At 37.7% G+C, this 19,204-nt stretch overlaps 1 protein-coding gene across 2 annotated transcripts in view; it reads right to left on the bottom strand.

Moving 5' to 3' along the window:
* Positions 1–19,204, bottom strand: part of MAN1A2 (mannosidase alpha class 1A member 2) — a 152,471-nt gene that overhangs the window by 71,900 nt on the left and 61,367 nt on the right. For both annotated transcript variants that reach the window (XM_064465135.1, XM_064465144.1), the window contains exons 4-5: positions 10,892–11,010; positions 8,425–8,505 (exon numbers count right to left, since the gene is read on the bottom strand). In XM_064465135.1, the coding sequence (XP_064321205.1) occupies positions 8,425–8,505; positions 10,892–11,010 (200 nt within the window). The remainder of the gene's footprint in view (positions 1–8,424; positions 8,506–10,891; positions 11,011–19,204) is intronic.

Genomic DNA, 19,204 nt, shown 5'->3' with positions numbered 1-19,204 from the left:
AAAAAACATGGCAGTTTGGAGTTAGTTTTCTCTTCTATTATTATTATTATTAGAAAGTTGCTTTCAACCCAGGCCATTTTTGTGCTTTATCTTTCCTTCTTTCCTATCTCTGACTCCTTCACTGTAGGTTTCCCTGCACAAACAGTATTAACCTGCCCAACTAGTTAGCTTTGTAAATAAATTGTCTCAGGACTAGAAGCAACAATCTTGAATTTGCACAACCTACCAAACACAGTCACTCATGCCTAAGCACGCTTCAAAGTTGTAAGTGGGTTTTTAAAAGAGTCTCCTTTCAGGTGATTTCTTCTTGCTGAGAGCTACTGTAGCACAGGGAATCAGATGTGAGAGCTCAGACAATGTCTGGCATCTAGCTTAAAAGCACTAGTTGCTGGCAGCAAGAAGGTAGATTGGCTTAGAAAGCCTGGAAAAAAGGCGATGGAGAAATAGAAGGAGAAAATGTGAAGAACCATCAGGAAACCAAACAAAAGATCCATCAAGAGACAGAAGATCAGTACGGAGCTTTGCCAGGAGGGAAGCAAAACTGGTAAAAAGATAAGGCTTCTAGACCACCACCCTCATATAAGGTGAAGTGCCAGGGAGAAGCTGTTAAAAGAAGAGAATATGAATAGGAGCTGAAGGGATGAAACAAAAGGCATCAGAAGGAAGGACAGGGAATCAATGGAGGGCGAAAGCAGACAAGACATAACCAGGGACCACAGAGGGAGTGCCAAGAGTGTAGTTGTAGAGGAACAAGAGCATGCGGAACATCTTGGGGAATCTGACAGGGGAAGAATGCTTTCTTATCTCCAGAATATATTCTTCAGACCTAGAATTGACCATAATATATCGCCTCTCAACATGCCTTTGTAGCCAAACACACCCAGGCAAAGTAAATGGTAAAAATGAATCTTGGTGGTTTGTGTTTTCTGTGGGTTGGGTTTTTTTTCTTTTTTTTTTTTTCTTTTTTTAATGATTCAGTGATTTTGATACGTATTTTGCTGCTACCGGTTCTACTGAGTTGAGTAACATACTGCATTATGTTCCTGAAGGTCCCAACCCAACTGACAATACGGTCTCTCTGTGGTTTTTAAGAAAAATGTGTATTAGGAATGCTAAGAAATGGTTCTGAAGTTAAGTAATTAAGCTGTTTGTGCTATACTTACAAGTCTTATGAGAATCCTTTTCATGCAATAAAAATTATCTACCTTCTCTGATTATTAATCTCTCAACACTGGCTTTTTTTGGTAACATATGCTCCTAATGAGCTCTCCACTCATGTCAAGTATCTCCTTAATTTCCCATATATTTTTCTCTTCCATGTCATCTTTTTTTATCCTTCAGCTCTGTGCTTACATTGTATCAATTTCTACTTTCACAGTTATTCCTGTCTCTTGTTTCTCTTGAATGTGCTGCCAAGCTTTCCATTTTAAATTAATCTTGATTTCCCCTTTAGACTTTGCCAGAAATGACTCAGTCCCCCTTAGACTGTATTTGCTTTTACAAAAAAGTTAGAGATGAAATTACGTATTGTTTCACACTATGTGCACTCATTAAACACACAGCCTCTCTCTTCTCATTGGTATGATGTAACAGATTACAATGCAAAAACCACATTCTAGAAAAAAAATATTTTTTTTAAATACACAGTGTCAGGTGCAAAACATTTCATTACATTGTACCTGAAGAAAGTGAATAAACAGTGTTTTGTGTGGTTTTTTTAAATGTATGAACTAGCTTGTTTTCACAGATTTACAGACATATTTAGCTTACCTACAGTTCTGACACAAAATTAGTTGGCAAACATAAGCTATGAGTAATGAATTAGTAAGCAGCAAATCTTCATAGTTGCATAAATTCTGCAAGGCACTTAAGAAAACCAGACATTTATTTTGAAAAATGGTAAGATAAACACTCTCAACTCCTGCAGCGTAATTTCTAGATCCTAGGACCAGAAATATGACAAAAATTTTCTTCTTCATACCATACAAACAAAAATAGAAAAAGCCCAACAAAGCAACAATTTGATCTGCTGTATAAAACATAGTTACCAAGCCACCTTTGTGTTTCTGTCATTAAGTAATATTAAAGTGAAACATTTCTTCCAGAGGCATATCTGGACTGAATCATGTACAACATACTATTAATGTCTCCAGGATGCATAATTATCAGTCCTCTATCTTTTCGTGGTTTTATTACACTTCTGCCCCTTTTTACACATCCTTTTTAAGACCACCAACTCTTAAAACCAAGATGTTTACAGCATACCAACAGTGACCCTTTATTAATGACTTAAACAGAAATAAATTCCTTCCCATATTCAAAACTCCTATTTATAAATCCAAATGCTCATAGGTCTTTTGCCACAGGATTTCATTTCAAAAGTTCAAACTGAGCCGCTTGCCTTTTGTGAGTTCCACATCTCTTGAAGCCACAGCTACTCAAAACATATTCCCTTGTTCTGTTCCCATGTTGGTCTGGCCAACATGGGTTGTTGTTTTTTTCTTAGAACTTAAAGCATACCTCTACATCTTTGGCAGCATTAAAGTGGACTTCATTTATACAGGCCCTGATAACGAATTAATTAATTTTCTCTGGAGTTTTCTATTTACTTGCCATTTCAAAATGAGCAAATATACAGTCAGCTGTAAATTCTTATTTTTTATTGCCAAATCACTACTGTACTGATGATCTCTTATCATCAGTATATATACATATCAGTATATATCATCATCTCATAGAATTATCTGAATTTCTGGGATGGGGAGGGGGACTGAAATCAGACCTACTGGCTCACAGATACCTAGGTCATCTTAAATGACCTTTTCTGAACATGGACATAGTTGTGTTCTCTTGGTTTAGGCACTTATGCGCAATTTTATATTTTGCATTAAAAAATGAATGCTAACAGGCTAGAGAGCTTCTTGTTCATTTCTTTAAAGATTTGTCAGCTCATTTTCCAATTAAAAAATGGTAATCCAGTAATACTGCAGACAGCTTAGCATCTTCTTGATCCCTAGACTAGAAGAGTTCACTATCTTTATCATGTGATAAGTGAAAACATCATTAGAGGCAACATGACTTTTGCTAGTGTTTTTGCTAGTTTTTACTGGTTTCGCTTAGCAGTTTTTTGCAGCATTCATGGCATTTGTCTCTCACAATACCTATTCTTGTCTAAACAGATTTTAACATTCAAACTCCTTTTTAAGAGGGAAACATAATAGTACTGAATGAAAACAAGTTCCAAAAGGCAAAACCAGCCAAAGATCTTTCGTTTTAAAGTGCTACCATGTCTGGAGTTGAATTTTTTTGTTTTATTTTAAAGTGAAAAAAATCCTACTGGAAGAACTGTGTTTTCAGTTTACAAAAAAGAATGCCATACTTCCTCTCTGGAATAGATCAAGCATGAAAACCCTCAGTGCAGACACTAATGTAGGAGGAAAGACGACAGGAAAATGCAGTGGGTAGAAATTAGTGTATTACTGTGTCAAGAGTAATGCCAATAAATGAATGTCTGGAAAAGTAACAAGCAAGATACTGTGCTTGCTGTCACTGGTGCCCATCAGCACAAAACTAATAGTCGTCAGGAGATACATGGCATGTGAGCAGTTACAAATGATCTATTCTTTCTTAGCTTGCACAGCCCTCTCCAGGAACATGACCAAAGAGTGAGTTTTAAGAGTGGCTTTTACTGCATAGTTATTGTATTTTCTACTGTTAAAACAGCTTGTCCTTTATTTCCACCAGTTTAAAGCATATTATACCAACAGGCAAACCTATTTCCAATCAGACTTAGAGGGTACAAAATTGTAATTAAGTCAGTCTTCCCATCCTTTCTTCTTCAGGTGCCATGTGGTACTAAGACGCAGCAATAAATTGGGCTAAATGTCATTTGCCAGTCAAGAGAACATTTAGTACAAGCCTGGTAAACAGAAACTGCACAAGGATTACAATCTGCACTGCAGCAAGCAGTGGCAATGCCCCAATATGTGATGATGCTTTAAATCAAGAAGAAAAAAATTTTTTTCAGGCTGTGTCCTGTTAGGGACCGGTGAGCTGTCACAACCACTTATGAATAAGGAGCTCATCTCCTGGCAACAAACTGAAATCTCACCTTTACGGAATAGGCGTACACAATGCTGTTATCTCTTCAGAGATTTTAAACCTCTGAAAACTTAATTTGGATAAACCCGTCCATAGGCACAGTCAAGACTTCTGTGAAGAGTTCACAAAATATATTGTCTTGCTTACTAAGACCTATACTTTATATATTTAGGTCAGTTATTGGGGATTTCCACTGGCATATATAACATAATTTTACTAAGGAGTCTTCCTGAACAGAAGAAATGCTACCTGTCAGTTTCCTGGAAGGGATTAGTTTGATTATCTGTTAATAGAGTATCAAGTACTTAACAGCCCTCGCTCTCGATTTTAAATGACAGATTTCAGGCTGGATTCATCCATACGAATTATATTATTATCTCACGCAGAAAAATGTGTCATTTTGATGGTGTTTATAAAGGTAAGAAAGACAATCATGTAAAGGAGCTGCTTTATACCTAAGGCTTGCAAAGGTAAACACAGTAAATCATTAGTCTTTTTTTTATATTGCAAATACCATAAATATTGTTGTTCAACAAAAATAAAATAAGCTATCATTTTTATTGTATTAATAAATCAGCAGCAGACAAGAACACTTTGTCATAATGGTGTAAGTGTCCTCCTGCCACTATCACACAACAGCCGTCAGAATAATATTCACTTTGTTGTCCTTACTTGACGCCATTTCTCAAGCACAGCCACGTACTACGTGCAACAACCGACCCTCGACCCTCTATCCATCTCGGGGCTTCTATCATTCCACACCTTATTGCTAGCAGGAATGTTTTATTTGCCACTGCCAGTCACACCATGAGTTTTAATGATTTGTGAAGCTCCACTCCACAAAAAAAAGCAAACAGTCAACAGGTACCTTGTGCACTCTCTCAACAGACAAATGCTCTTCAACACAGATAAGATAACTTAGTTACTCTAAAGGCAAGATGGGGTTACTCCTGCATACCTTACAAATCTCTTTATGGACTGCTAGCAAATGAGCTCTAGGCAAAGCATCACTTACTAATCCTAATTCTCAGTCACTTGACCTTCTTTAAAAAACAGAATGTACTCAGGAGCCAGAAACAGCCCCAAATCCTGCTGCAAACAGCTGCAGGTGAACTTTTGTGGGGAGGAACCAAGAAGCCATGGGCTCAGTATTTCGCTTTATTATAGACTTCCTATAAGATGCTATTCAAGAGAGTTAATCCTGAGTTTTCAGAGACCACTGCTAGCTTCAGCATTCCTTTTTCTGGTTCATCTAACTTCAGAAAATGTGCTGAATATTCAGACACTTTAAGGACTCTAATTTGTAAGTGAGGGCCACAGCCTCTCAGAGCACTAAATGCCTTGATAGCCATCACTGAAAACTATAAAAAACATGGATTCTTAACTAAAGACAAAAATTATATTTGTGCCAGGATGATGCATAAGAGAAAACAAATCTCTTAATGCAGCCACCAGAAAAAAATTTTTGCTTTGTTTTGGGGTTGGGCTTTTTTTTGGTTGTGGTTTATTTTTTTAATTCCTGTAAGGCTGATTTTCATCCTAAGCTGCCATATTCAACAATTACTCCAAAGCAGGCATGTGGAACATTTCATTTCTACTTATTTCTATTATCAACTATAACACAGTCACCCCCCAGACATCATGAAGACCATGTCTAGTTTCTACAGGAGTTAAAGGACTGTTGCAAGGGTTACTGAGAAACATCTGGCTCAATTTAGATAAGATCATTATATATTTTACCACCAGTAGGTTAATTTGGCTTCTGAACTCCATTTGACAGATTGAAAAGGGGAAGCACAGTGGTGCCTGGGAACTCAGAAGGTGGAAAACTTGTAGTTCATACACCTTAACTACAAGATCTTGTTTTCTTTTTGATCAAAAATGCAAAATGTAAAGATTTTATCCATTCTATCATAACCTGGGGTGGAAAAAAGGAGTGCCTATTCTCACAGTATGGCTTCCAGCCACTTTCTACTATGCAACTCTGCTAAACCCTGTGCCTCCAAAAATATTTAATTAGTAGCTCCCGATTGAACATGGGCACAATGAATTTTGCACTTCCTATTTAGAGATTTAGATACTTAGAGATTATGCCTATTAATATACAGCTTAGTTAGCAATAATGAGTGAAGTAAACAGTTTTTATTGGTTGCTCAGCGGAAACTGGGAAGAAACCTCTGTCATACAACAAAATATAAGACAGCCTGCCCAGGCATAGCACCCACAGGAGATCTCATGCTTTTTTTACTTTCTGCTTTTTATCAAGTCTCTTTTTCTTTCTTTGGTTTGACAGTATAATTAAAAAAAAAAAAAAATCCAGTATACCCCACTTGTACTAGAGATCCCAGTATTGTTTCCAGCCCTGGGGGCCCCAGTGGAAGAAAGGCATGGACCTATTAGAGTGGTGCAGAGGAGGGCCAGAGAGCCATGAAAACGCATCCTCCTCAAACTTTAGCTTTACATGCCCATCACTCAAGGAAGTCCAGCAGAAATTGCCACATGTAAAAGGTTGAGCTGTTATAATATTCGTAAGTGCCATGTTTAACAAAGAAAGGCCTGTGACTCAACACTGGACAGGACAAGCCTACAGCATTTTAAGCCAAGCTGTCAGTTGCTAAAAACAGCAGCTTTTTTTGTTGTTGTTGTAAGGGAGATATATTTCATTATTTCCCCATCCACTGCAGTGACTAAGAGGGAACTCTTACTGAAAGAAGGGACAGAAACACCCACAATCTTGATATGAAAGGTTTACAGTTTTGCTATCAACTGTAACAGTATCATTAAAACCCTGATCACAGTTGATGCTTCTGAGTAATACCAGTAACACGACAGCTAAAATGTAGCATGGAGACCACAGAATCATGCCACTAGACATGCTAGATTTTTAAAAACTAGCATGTTTCTAATAAGAGCACTGAATAGAACAATTTTACCTAAAATAAGAGCCAACTATACTTAAAAAAACTATGCTCAGTATCTACCATTATGACTCAATCAGATAAAATCCTACCAAGCACAATTACCCTCTCTATACAACAGGCAAAACCATGGATAAACCATGCTGACTATCAAATTCTCCAAATGTGGACACTTAAAAATGACTGCACTTCCACAGCTGATGCTGAGACTTCTTTTATGGTTGTCACTATAGCATCTTTAACAGCACTAAGTGATAGGAGTCAAAATGAACTAAGAACAGCTTTTATAACTGTCACCAAACAGCAGTAACTCTTGTTGCGGACCTACAGCAGAATTTATACAAATTAAAAGGGGAAAACCAGCACTAATTCCAAGCAGCCTCTTCATTGTATTGGACCTATTTTTCAATACCTCAAACATGACATGCAAAAGCATGGAAATGAGTATAAAATCCTCCTAAAGCAGTATCTAGCAACAGTCTTGCTGAAGTAGAGGCTTGGAGGAAGGGAGACAGGAACTGTAATATCAGGGTGTGGGAAGGGAATATGAGCAGGTAAATAATAGCTTGATGAACAAAAGGATACCTACCAGTAGACAGAGACTCCCCTAGAGGCATAAGCCCATGTGCATGTTCACAACCTGATCAGGCAAAATATCCAAACACTTGGAATCAGGCTTGCCTGTCTTAGCAGTGGCTAAGAAGTGTCGTCTCACATGTCTGAATGCAGCAAAAAAAAGAAATTAAGCGTGCCCCAATCCTGAGCTGACGAATACCTTCCCTTCTCAGGAACAGAAGAGAAGACCAGATTGGAAATCACATCACAAAAAAACCTGGTTCCAACTCCAAGGAGTTCTTAGAGGCAGGTGTCTCTCTCTTGGGCTCAATTACTGAAAAGCCTCAAGTTCCCTTGCTTGTCTTACCCACACTGACAAATTGCCGAGAAACCATCCAACTTGGCCAATAAAGTAGTCTCTCAGGTACCAGAAGCAGTCCTATCTGCCACACTATTTTGACAGAAATGCAGTCTGAACACATTTTTTAGAGTTCTTCCTTTGGAAAATAAAAATAATACATATGAACATCTCACAGGAATATTCTTCTACCACAAGTCATGAAGCATTTAAAACACTGGATTCCTGGAGCATTTAAAGCATTGGAGAGAATGAAGCCATAAAAATCTTTTTAGAAACAAGGGAGCTCTAGCAAAGGGTCCTAAATTGGCTGAGACCTGCACAGAAGCAAGCTTTAAAGATTCCATACTTTACGAATTTGGTTACTTTAGACAACTTACTGCTGTAAAATTAGTTTGCGAACTACTAAGAAAGCAAGATCCTAGGAAATTCTTCATATGCAACACTTGCTAGAATAGATTAAATTTCACAGACACCTTCCAGTTGTCTTACCTCTTGTCCTGAAAGGTAGTATGCTGCTAAAAGCCCGCCAATGAAGCGAATATTGACCTCAAAAACAGACACTTCGGAATTCTAGAACAAGAAGAAAGAGTTAATAATTAACCAACTCCCTAATCAAAGAAGAAAAAAAAAATGAAGGCGGGGCAACTATGTACCCTAAACCAACCTGCATGCAAGGGTTTGTACTGTTACAGCATCTAGGTCCATTCTGAAATTTCTGTGCATATCTTCACAACACCAAGCATTCTTTCTAGTTACAGCTTCAACTGATTTTTTAAAAAAATCAAACTCATTTTTCTCCTGCTCTTTAATCATATTATCACCACAAAGTGCAGAGTTGTTTGGGGATAGTGGGAAAGAAGGCAAGGACTGTACATTTCCATAATTCAGCATCTTTTCTCTTACTTTTAAGCATAACACCAAATCTTCTGGGTTTACAGGATAAAGTAGAATAATAATTAGAGAACTCCTGTAATGTGCTTTCTTAACCTGAATTACCTATGTGCAATCTAAAATTCAGAGCTCTCTCTTAACACAGTCTCTGTCTAAGAATAGCTTTTATGTATTTAATATTATGACAAGAAGTACTGCAAGACCACTGAGAAACTCAAAATAAACCATTTTACTGCCTTCATCCACATTAATGTCCTTGGGCTAAATTCATCAGTATTTTTTGATTTATTTAACCCACTGAAAAATTAAGCGGAACCAGATAGTTTTAACATCTTTCTGCTTCCCTCTGTGCCCCATTCACTCCTTTGCCTGCATACCCCCCCATCTGTCTCCCCCATAAACTTCTCTTCATTCTACCCATTAGACAAAGAAATGTAGTTTTATTAAAAGATTTTGAGAGAAGGGAGACTTTTTTCCTTTTATCCAGAAAAGTCACTGCAATGTACACTGTACAAGTTGACCCACCAATTATCACACAGTTGAAATTATTATATGTATAGGTATGTCTTTCCTTTCACACTATTTCTATGGCACCTGCAGTTGTATCATCCATTTTGCTTGTATCGAAAATAAATGCATTTTGCACATATTACTTATTTCAGAAAGATTATGTGAATACTTTAAAGATTTCCTCAAATAGCACTGATGATTAAAAGTCAAAAGTTTGAAATATTCCCAAATACAGGGTTTTAATAAAAGCCATTTTTATCCACATGCAGGTCATAAGAGAAAGATATCAACAATGCAGCATATGATTCCACTTAATACATATTAATGTAATGAATAACACAAACAATGCTACAGTGTAGAGTGAAACCAATTATTCCTAATTCCCAGTAAAAGAATCCAAGAGGAACAAATATATATGTTTATTTATAAACTTCAAACCCTATAAGGAAATTACTCAAGTCTGGTGTATATATAAGACAACTCATTAACCTTCAGAAATGTTTTTTGATACACTGGAAGCTGTAATTGAACCCCAGTAGGTCATGTAAATTTCTTCCACCCAAATCCTAGATTAATTCTGCAAATTGATATTGAGACTGCCTCAGGTCAGACAAAAGCTGTGGAAATAATTTAGTATACCCTCATAATGGTACTATGTCTATACTGTCTCTGATATACTCAAGGCCTTCAGTTTTAGACCGAACAATTATCTACCACTAACTGAATAAAGCAGAGTAGAATTTTGTTAATGCTTGCCAGATAGTCAATATATAAAACAAAAGGAGAAAACCAAACATATAATTACTAAAGTGTGGGATATAATAGAAAACCGACACTAAGCATCTGCCCACTTCTGACTGCATACCTATACTTCATTTTGTGCATTACTGAATGAAAAATTATTTTTGGAATCATAGGGCAAGTCCAAGGACTGAAATACAAATTCCATCACAGTCTGTGACAGTCCCAAAATTAGTAATAAGAACACTAATCTATAAGGATAAAATAGAGCCATTTCTTCCACATAATGCTTCCAAACTCTGTACACACAAAGAATTCCCAAATGGGAAATTCTTTTGATAGATGAATCAAGAGGCATTCTTCACGTTAAAACATGGACACGGAAGAAGAAGAAGAGATCGTACAATAATTTATACACCATGAAACCATGGGGGGAAATTGTGCTTCACAGCTCAGTTATTTCCAAATACTATCGACTAGTAAAGCCTCATCTTTCTGCCTTCATCTCTGAGACACTGTTGGTTCTCACTGATCACTTTCCCTTTCTTCATTACCCAGTTATAATTTGTGCTTTGAAAATACCATATATAGATGTATCTTTACTTATAATTAAAGTGTGAAAAGGTTGGGGTGGGTTTTTTCAAAATACATTTACAAACATAGAGAACTTCACTAAAGCTTATGCCTGAACTTCTGATAGATACTTTGAATCATAAGGTTTTTTTAAATTCCAGCTGAAAGACCTCTTCCATTTCCCCGCCAAGAGAAACACTGTGAAAAGGACCAGAGAAATATTAGGGCAAGCTCTACTCACCACACTGAAATCAAGATTTTTGTCAATCCACTCTTGTCCTTCTCTGAATTCATCGTGAAGCCCCATGATATAAAGAGTATCCAACGCATCTACTATGGTAGCACCCATTTGTGAGTTTCCTACACACAAAAGGAAGGATTTCTATTACAAGTCATTATTTCATTACTTCTCTTAAACATCACAAGCATGAGAAAATAACCCAAGCAATAGCAAAGCAAAGTTTCTACAAAAGATGACAGCACAAAGAATAATCAAAATGAGCAAGGAATTAGCAGCTACACAAGATGATCACACTTCTCTTTCAAAGCATCAGTCCTCTGGCACAGTTTGGCTTCTGGGGAGAAAAGAAGGCTAAAGATAGAAAACAAAATCCTCATCTGGTTTCCTAACCTGAACATGAGCAACTGCACTTTGACACAAAAAAAGGACAGAAAGACATTCGGCTTCAAAAAGCTATTAGGAATTCTAGGACAGAAGAGTTAAAAATAGCATATGCAAGATAAAGCAATCTGTTTTTGCAGTAATGCTTTGCTCTTCCCAACATTTACTGCTGAAATGTTCCAAGTTTTGCAATTATGAAAGCCACCTAGTCACTGAAAGCATGGACTGATGAGCAGGGATGTCCTGGCTTAGCCTCATTTGACTCATAAAGCCACAGCCCCAAGATGTTCATGTCACTGCCTGCAGGGACCCACATTATGAGGTGCTGATGGATTCCCAAACTGTAACCATTTAAAGTGGAGTGTTTGAAGCCAAATAAAAATCAGTGGTGCTTTACCCTAAAACGCCATTCACTTTAAACAGAAGCCATTTAGAGTTGATTGATGAGAGAACCATCAGTTTGTACACGGGAGACAGGATGAAGGGATGGTGAGCCACTGACCATGTTAGCCTTGACTTCCTTAGGCCATTCCAACCTAAGCAGTTGCCCTTAGTGGGCACAGGTCTTAGTTTCTAGAGGAAAGCATGAATTACCATGGGTTTATTTATTTTCACGGTGTGTATAAAACTTCCTACAAGCTAAGGAAGTAGCCTAATTTCACTGTTCATACCAGTATTCTACTAAACAGTACAATTACTATATGATTAGCAATTAAATGACAGTAGTGTCCTAAGAAGTTAAGCCAATTTTTTAAATGTGCTTTTCATCCATAATAGAATTTCAGCAGTGCAGTGTTCCTGATTGGTAGTTTCTATTCATTCATTTCTGTTTTTTAAATGTTTATAGAATTTTTTTTCCCCCTCAAGAACAACAATAACTGAATGAAGCCATTACCCTCATTGTACTTCTTTTACACACCTAAATGACTGATACTCACATGCAAGCTTAATTCCATTTTCAGATATTTCTTTCCCCAAATAAATATTAAACACAACACACTATGACAAAGTAATCACCAACTAATTTCTTCAAAAATAGCTGTGCATCTGTTTTAATTTAAACTAGATATGGAAAGCCTTAAGTCAGTGATATTTGTTAAGAATATTCAAGTACAGATCAGGGGACACTACCTTTCGCAAGATTTAATTAAAAGACATTCTTTGACAAATTGGCCACCAGGCATACCTATAACTCTCAGGAAATTAATTCACTGTGGTGCATAAGTACTATAAGGTTTAACACCTCCAGCCAACTGACAAATTCCATTGCTTGTGTTGAAGTGGAGGTTGCTTTGAGCACAGCTACAGCATGCACTTAACTTGTACCTTTTAATAAGCATAATGTGACAGTTATCTAATTCATCACTTCAAAAATATGCAAATCAGACCGCGACACAAGGACTAACTTCAGTATTAGCTGACAAGATATTTTTGACGTAAAGGTAGAATGTGTTACACTGCTATGGCACCCTGTTCCTTCATTTAAACCACATTGACAACATTTTCAAATATACAAGGTGTTTGAATGAGTAGGGATACATAGCCTTAGGAAATCCTGAATGCTCCTCTCATCACAGTTTGAAAAATAAAAGCCTTCTAACTTAAACATAGTGATAACCTCATCAGTAAGCTCTCATATTCTATAATTGGCATGGGGTGAGGGGAATACATTGCATGGAGATGGATCAATGTGTTATTTTTCCCCCCATCCCAGAAAAAATTTCAGATCACTGTACAATTAACCACAAGTCTCAAGATCTCAGAAGTACATTCAAATGCCCACAAGGGGGGACAGCACTACATTTGGCACAAGAATATCTGCTTTCCAGCCTTCTAGAAAATACCTTCAAAAATACAAACTTTAACAATCTTTTGCATGGAGTTCCCTGCACAGAACCATGAAAGAAGGGCTATGGAAATGCAAAAGCCCATGATTATTTTTCCCATCTCACAAATCCAGTAGATGCATCCAAACAGAGACTGAGAGTAAAAAGGCTAGAACTCCTCAGAGCTCTCTCCAGAATTGAACAAAAACATCTATGGCTTCCTAATGCACCCCCCATAGTGGCCGAACAATACAACTTCACCAAATATAGACAAGAAATTTGCTTTCATCTTCACAGTGTTAAAAGTGAGCCCATAACTCCATATACAGGAATCTCACCTAAACCAGTAGTCCCCAATGGGGATCGGCTGACAACCTGTTTCACACAAGATCCTCCACATTGTTTGCAGCCACAGAAATAAATGCAGTCTGATAGAGCAAAACAGACTTGCTCAGCATTTTTTTTGCCCCTAAGAGTCAACTAAATGCATAGGTTCATACTCTGAGCTTTTATCTGGGCCACACTCCGATAGTTTGTTCAAGCTCTCCCTCCTGCTCACCTTTTTTCCCCTTTCTCTCATCTTTTATGTCTATCTTTCTTAGACCCACAAACATACAACAAAACATTACTGAGCAAAGCCCGTTCGGCTCACACATGCCTCTTCCCTGAGCAGACAGGTGTGTGTTTCTGAGATGCAGATCAGTATGGTTATAGCTTCTAGACTCCACGTGAGTCTTACTATGGCATTGATATCCCCAATCATAATAAATTATTTGGTTTTTCTTGTTTCTTATGAATAAGTAGGCTATTTCAACCAAATTTGGTTTATTTTTCCTTTTTCTGCTTAAACATATGGTAACTAATCCTAACTGCACACCAGCACTTCTTCATTGACAAAGACTCAGAAGAACAATCTTCTGGTTTTTAAAGCTTTTTGGCTGAACACATTTCCAAAAGGTCAAGAGATGACAAGTCAATATTTTGCAACAGTCTGCAACTGTCTATCCAGTTGTCTTTTCTTTAGTGTCAATCAGGTAGCACAAAGCAAGCTAATTCCCTCTTCCTGGGCATTGAGAGGGAAGAGTCCAAAATGCAGAGCTGATACTCAGAATCTTTTGCCTACAAGAACTCAGAGCAGAGCTGAACATAAAACAACACAGAGGACAATAGACTTAACATAATACTTTGGCTGCCCCATGTTGCAAAGTAGGTACAATTTAAACCATTTGTGGGCTACGTTAGGCTGGGTTAGAGAGTAAAATTAATTAGTTGCTCTCAGCTTCTTTCTTGGAGGACTATGTGGAGAAGATGTCATTCTTAATTTGTTCCTAAATAACAGCTTCTGCTGAATTCTTCTATGTCTGCTGAGGTTCACAACCTAACCAGAGCAGGCGATGATGTTGTCATAGCTGTCTTCCTCCATCTTAAAATGCACTGCACTACCACCAAGGCAGCAACTGAAATCTAAAGCAGGAAGATACAGCAAGTGTTCAGACATCACTGGCCTGTGTTAGAGTCACATGTGGTGCTATAGGGAAAACAGACTACAATGTATAGGCAGCTATACTTCCCCCTCCTGATGCTGATACAAACTATTCCATCTGAAGTCACATTCATTCATAACAGAATATGGTTTTTTTCCTTTCATAGCCATGCTAGGATCCATAAATTTTGTCTTAAAGGACAAGAGGATAGTCTTCATGGACTTGAACTACAGAAGGTGCAATTTGAAAACTAATAAAGTAACCCTAAACAATGACATAATTTAGAGGAATATATACTGCTTACTACCACTCCAGCCAGTCTGATCTACTACTGCTCAGATACAGAAAGAACAGATGTCTCATTGTGGTGAAAAAAGCTATAACACAATTAAATTATAATAGAAAATAACGATTCTCCTAGCTGAAGGCACTCCTCCCAGGGTCTGTCTCTGTTCAATACAAAGGCTCAGTTGGTCATGTTGCATAAGATAACTGATTCCAAAAGGGCTCAGTTTTACAAGTGTCAGATTAGGAAGTTTCTTCTCTATATAATTATAGTTCTAGTTGATTGAGCTCCAAATTTAATGAAGTTTGCCAAATGAATGCAATGCTTATTCTTCTAAATACAACAGAACATCCATCATGAGCTAATGGAAGGAATTCAGCAGTGGAATAGCTGAAATCTTAACAAAATCATGTATACTCTCACTAAGCAAGAGTATTATTCCAAAGGACTACAAAATAGTAAGTCAGATTTATATTTAGGTAGACTTCAGTTTCCTGAGATTAGACAAATAATTCCTTTACTTGATAGCACATAAATGTACAGTCTGAAGTATCTAGCAAATCATATGACTGAGGGTAAACAGTAGGGCCATTAAAAGAAAAATTGTCTTCCTATCTAAAATTCTTTCTGTATGCTGAAGCACTAGATGAACAACTGGTTTATTTATACCATTTTAAAGTCTCACAGAGACTATCAAAGTACAGGGAGGCAGACTGCTGTCGTGTTCTGTGACAAAAGGAATATGAAGAAAATAAATAGCCCATTTTCATTATATCATAATGGTAAGTACAGCAATTTAGAAAGTCTGATACCAGCTACAGGATTGCTTAGTGTATTTATGTGGGAGCAGAAGAGACTACAAGCAGTGAGGTACTAGAGAAAATATGTGAACTAGCATAGATCAATTATGATCAGAGAAGCCTCTGAAAATTTGAGACACAGACACATTACAGAAATAAGGAACAAGATGGCAAATTAAAACTACACCAGCAAACAGAAGTCTCACACTCCGAGTCGAAAAGTAATCAAATAGGTGCTTCACAGAAACTTTATTTGACACACCACCCATACCTACTCCTTTCTTCAACAGATATATACCACACACAAATCTCATTACTTCTTCTGAAAAACACTTCCATGGGGGTTTTCATTAACCCAAGTTGAGGGCTGAGCAGGTGTACTGGGTCTTCCTTTACAGCAGCCTGTATGGTGCTGTGTTTTGGATTTGTGACTAAAACAGCATTGATAACACACCAGAGTTTTGGCTACTGCTGAGCAGTGCTTGCACAGCATCAAGACTTTCTCTTTTTTTCACCCCCTTGCCCTGCTTTTGGCTGGGATAGAGTTAATTTTCTTCACTGTAGCTGGTATAGTGTGTTTTGGATTTGGTATGAGGATAATGTTGATGGCACACTGATGTTTTAGTTGTTGTTAAGTAGATATTAAGTGTCACAAAGTAGTGCTTATACTAGTCAAGGACTTCTCCAGCTTCCCATGCTCTGCTAGGGGCACAAGAAGCTGGGAGGGGAGGGGGCACAGCCAAGACAGCTGATCCAAACTGGCCAAAGGGATATTCCACATCATACAATGTCATGCTTAGTATATTAAATGGGGGGAGTTGACCAGGGCAAGCAGCAAGCGCAACTCAGGGAGTTGGCTGCAGTTAGAGAGCAGCTGCATCACTTGTTTGGTTGGTTTTTTATTCCTGGCTGCTGCCCCCTGCCAGTTTTGCCCCGTCTCATAATTTTCCTTTTCATTGTATTATTATTGTTATTATAATTATTACAACCACTATTACTGTTTTATTTTAATTATTAAACTGTTCTTATCTCAACCCATTAGTTTTCTTACTTTTGCTCTTCCGATTCTCTCCCCCACCCCACTGGGAGTGAATAAGTGAATGTGGTGCTTAGTTGCTGACTGGGGCTAAACCACAACACCCCTCCATAGTGAATAAGCTGGGGGTGGGCAAGAGGTTGGGAGAGGACACAAGCATGACAGCTGACCCCAACTGGACCATAAGAATACTCCATACCATATAGCATCATGCTCCGTGATAAAAGCTGAGTGCAGGGGGTTAGACTGGCAGGTAGCTATTCCTCAGGGACCAGCTGGGCTTCAGTCTGCTTGTGGTAGGTGGCGAGTGATTGTCTTTGCATTACTTCCCCCTCTCATCCCTTTCCTGCACTTGTTAAGCTACATTTATATTAACCCATAGGTTTTCTTGCTTTTGCTCTGCCTTGCTGGGGAAAGAATTATCCTTCTTTCCCTTTCACCCTCTTTGTCTGTGCTCTAACACTCTTGTGTCACAAGTGTGTCAGTGTCTTACAACACACTTGGCATCTATCCAGAGACTAGTCGGAGGAATAACAAACCTGAAGGAAATACAGCCGATTCAAAAGGATCTCTTATTACCAAAACGCATGCTAGGTCACAGCAAGGCTGCTACAAAGTCAAGGAAACCAACCTAAGTGGAAAAATTACCATAAGGCCACTCTGCCTCCAAGAAAAGTCATACACAATAGGCCTCGTAGGTGCATGTAACCATTCTTACTCTTCTACCTTATGCAGTGACTGAAAAGGAAATATTATTAAGCAGAAGATAGAGGAAAGATCCAAAAGTGGGATGCTCATTGGTTCATTTACAATCAAGGTAGGGTTTTAAAATTTCCTAAACCAGTGACAAAATCACACAGGAATCTAATACAGACTCTTACTCTTGTTTACAGGGACAGCCTGCAGATACCACCACCAGCTATGTTTTGAAGAAAGCTAAGGGAATTGGCAAGATTGCTTGAGGAAAACCAAGCAGCTGGATACATTAAAAGCATTTGGGTTGTTACTGAAGACAACTGCCTCTATATCATACAAATAGCAAGTATCTCTGTGTCAAATGTGGAAATAAGTTATTTTATACTCCAGAAAGCCAACTTCTCTCCATACAAATACGGAATCTATACTTAGTTATGCATACAGACTAGAGATCTGGATGTAAGCAAATGGCTTTCACTTTCAAAACACCATAGCCAATGGGATAACCATACTGATGGACAGAACCGTAAGATACAAACAGACCTCATGTGCCAGAAATAGTATTTGTCTCAGTCACTTACATCCAGTTCTGGGTTTTTTTTTTTCAGAGCCCTGGACAGACACTAATTACTGGAAGCAGAACCTACTCCTACTGGTGCAGAATGCCTTTGATTACTGGCGCATTTAATTTGGGGGTAGGGGGAGGATCAATTTGCAAAAGGAATCTATGAGGACCAAAGGCTCAAGAGATAATTTAACTTAATTCCTAAGTTAAATTTCCTCTGACCTGAACTTCAGAGCTGTCCAGCACTACTGCCAGAGCAACCCGGCACTTGGGGTGTGCCCAAGCATAGAGCAGAACATCCCTATTCCATCGCAGTGATTGCAGAAACAAAAAGGGAAGTATACCCAGGCACACTTGGAACCTAAAAGATTAGTTATTTTTCACATAGGCAGGTGTTTTAATCCCTAACACCACAGTGAAAATGCTTCCTTGATAAACTCAGCTTGACATTAAATACAGAGTTATTCCAGTCTTAAAAAAAAAATATATAAATATTCTTGTTATTGATATTCTTGCCTGGCCAGCTTCAGAATGGCTGAAAAATGCAGACTGGACATGACTGTACCGATCTAGGAAAAATACAGCAACTTCTACTCAAAAAGATTCAAATAATTCTGTAGCAACGGGATTTCTTAAAGTGATAGACAATTACAGACATTGTAGAAAAATATATTACATGAAAATTAAAAGCAAACAATTACCAACCCAGTTTTCTGTATCTCTAATGAGGCTCTGGCAATAAAGCTGCCACTGCTGAAGCATACCACTTGTAAAATATCTTAATGACTCACAAGGAACGAGATAACGTTTAAGAAAATGAATTAAACTTTTGAACAACAGAGTTTAATTCCACTGTGAAAACAAGTGCCTCAGAATTAGTCAATGAAACAATACGTTTAAAACAAAACTGCACTGTATGATTTCAGCTCAGCCATAAAATGCAATGAATAAGCCTTTAAGTATCCATGAAGAAACCAATTGCCTTTAACATTTTAGACTAATTAAGAAAGCAGAACAAAAACCTAAACATGTTGACTGCTTAGTTCTGTTAAATTGCTGATAATAGGCAACATGAAAAAGAGTTCCTAATCTTTTGTACCAGACAGTAAAGTATTTTAGCATATAAATAACACTAAATAATCAATTGTAATGCTTTCCTTAATTTTATAAATGAGGAAGTAATGGGAATGAAGCATTTTAGTGCATGCTAAGTCTTTGTTCTTTGAATCTAAAAGTGGA

Source organism: Phalacrocorax carbo, chromosome 1 (assembly GCF_963921805.1).
Source record: "Phalacrocorax carbo chromosome 1, bPhaCar2.1, whole genome shotgun sequence".
Classification (NCBI taxonomy): domain Eukaryota; kingdom Metazoa; phylum Chordata; class Aves; order Suliformes; family Phalacrocoracidae; genus Phalacrocorax; species Phalacrocorax carbo.
The sequence above is the reverse complement of the archived record's forward strand: the minus strand, read 5'-3'. Positions and strand labels throughout refer to the sequence as shown.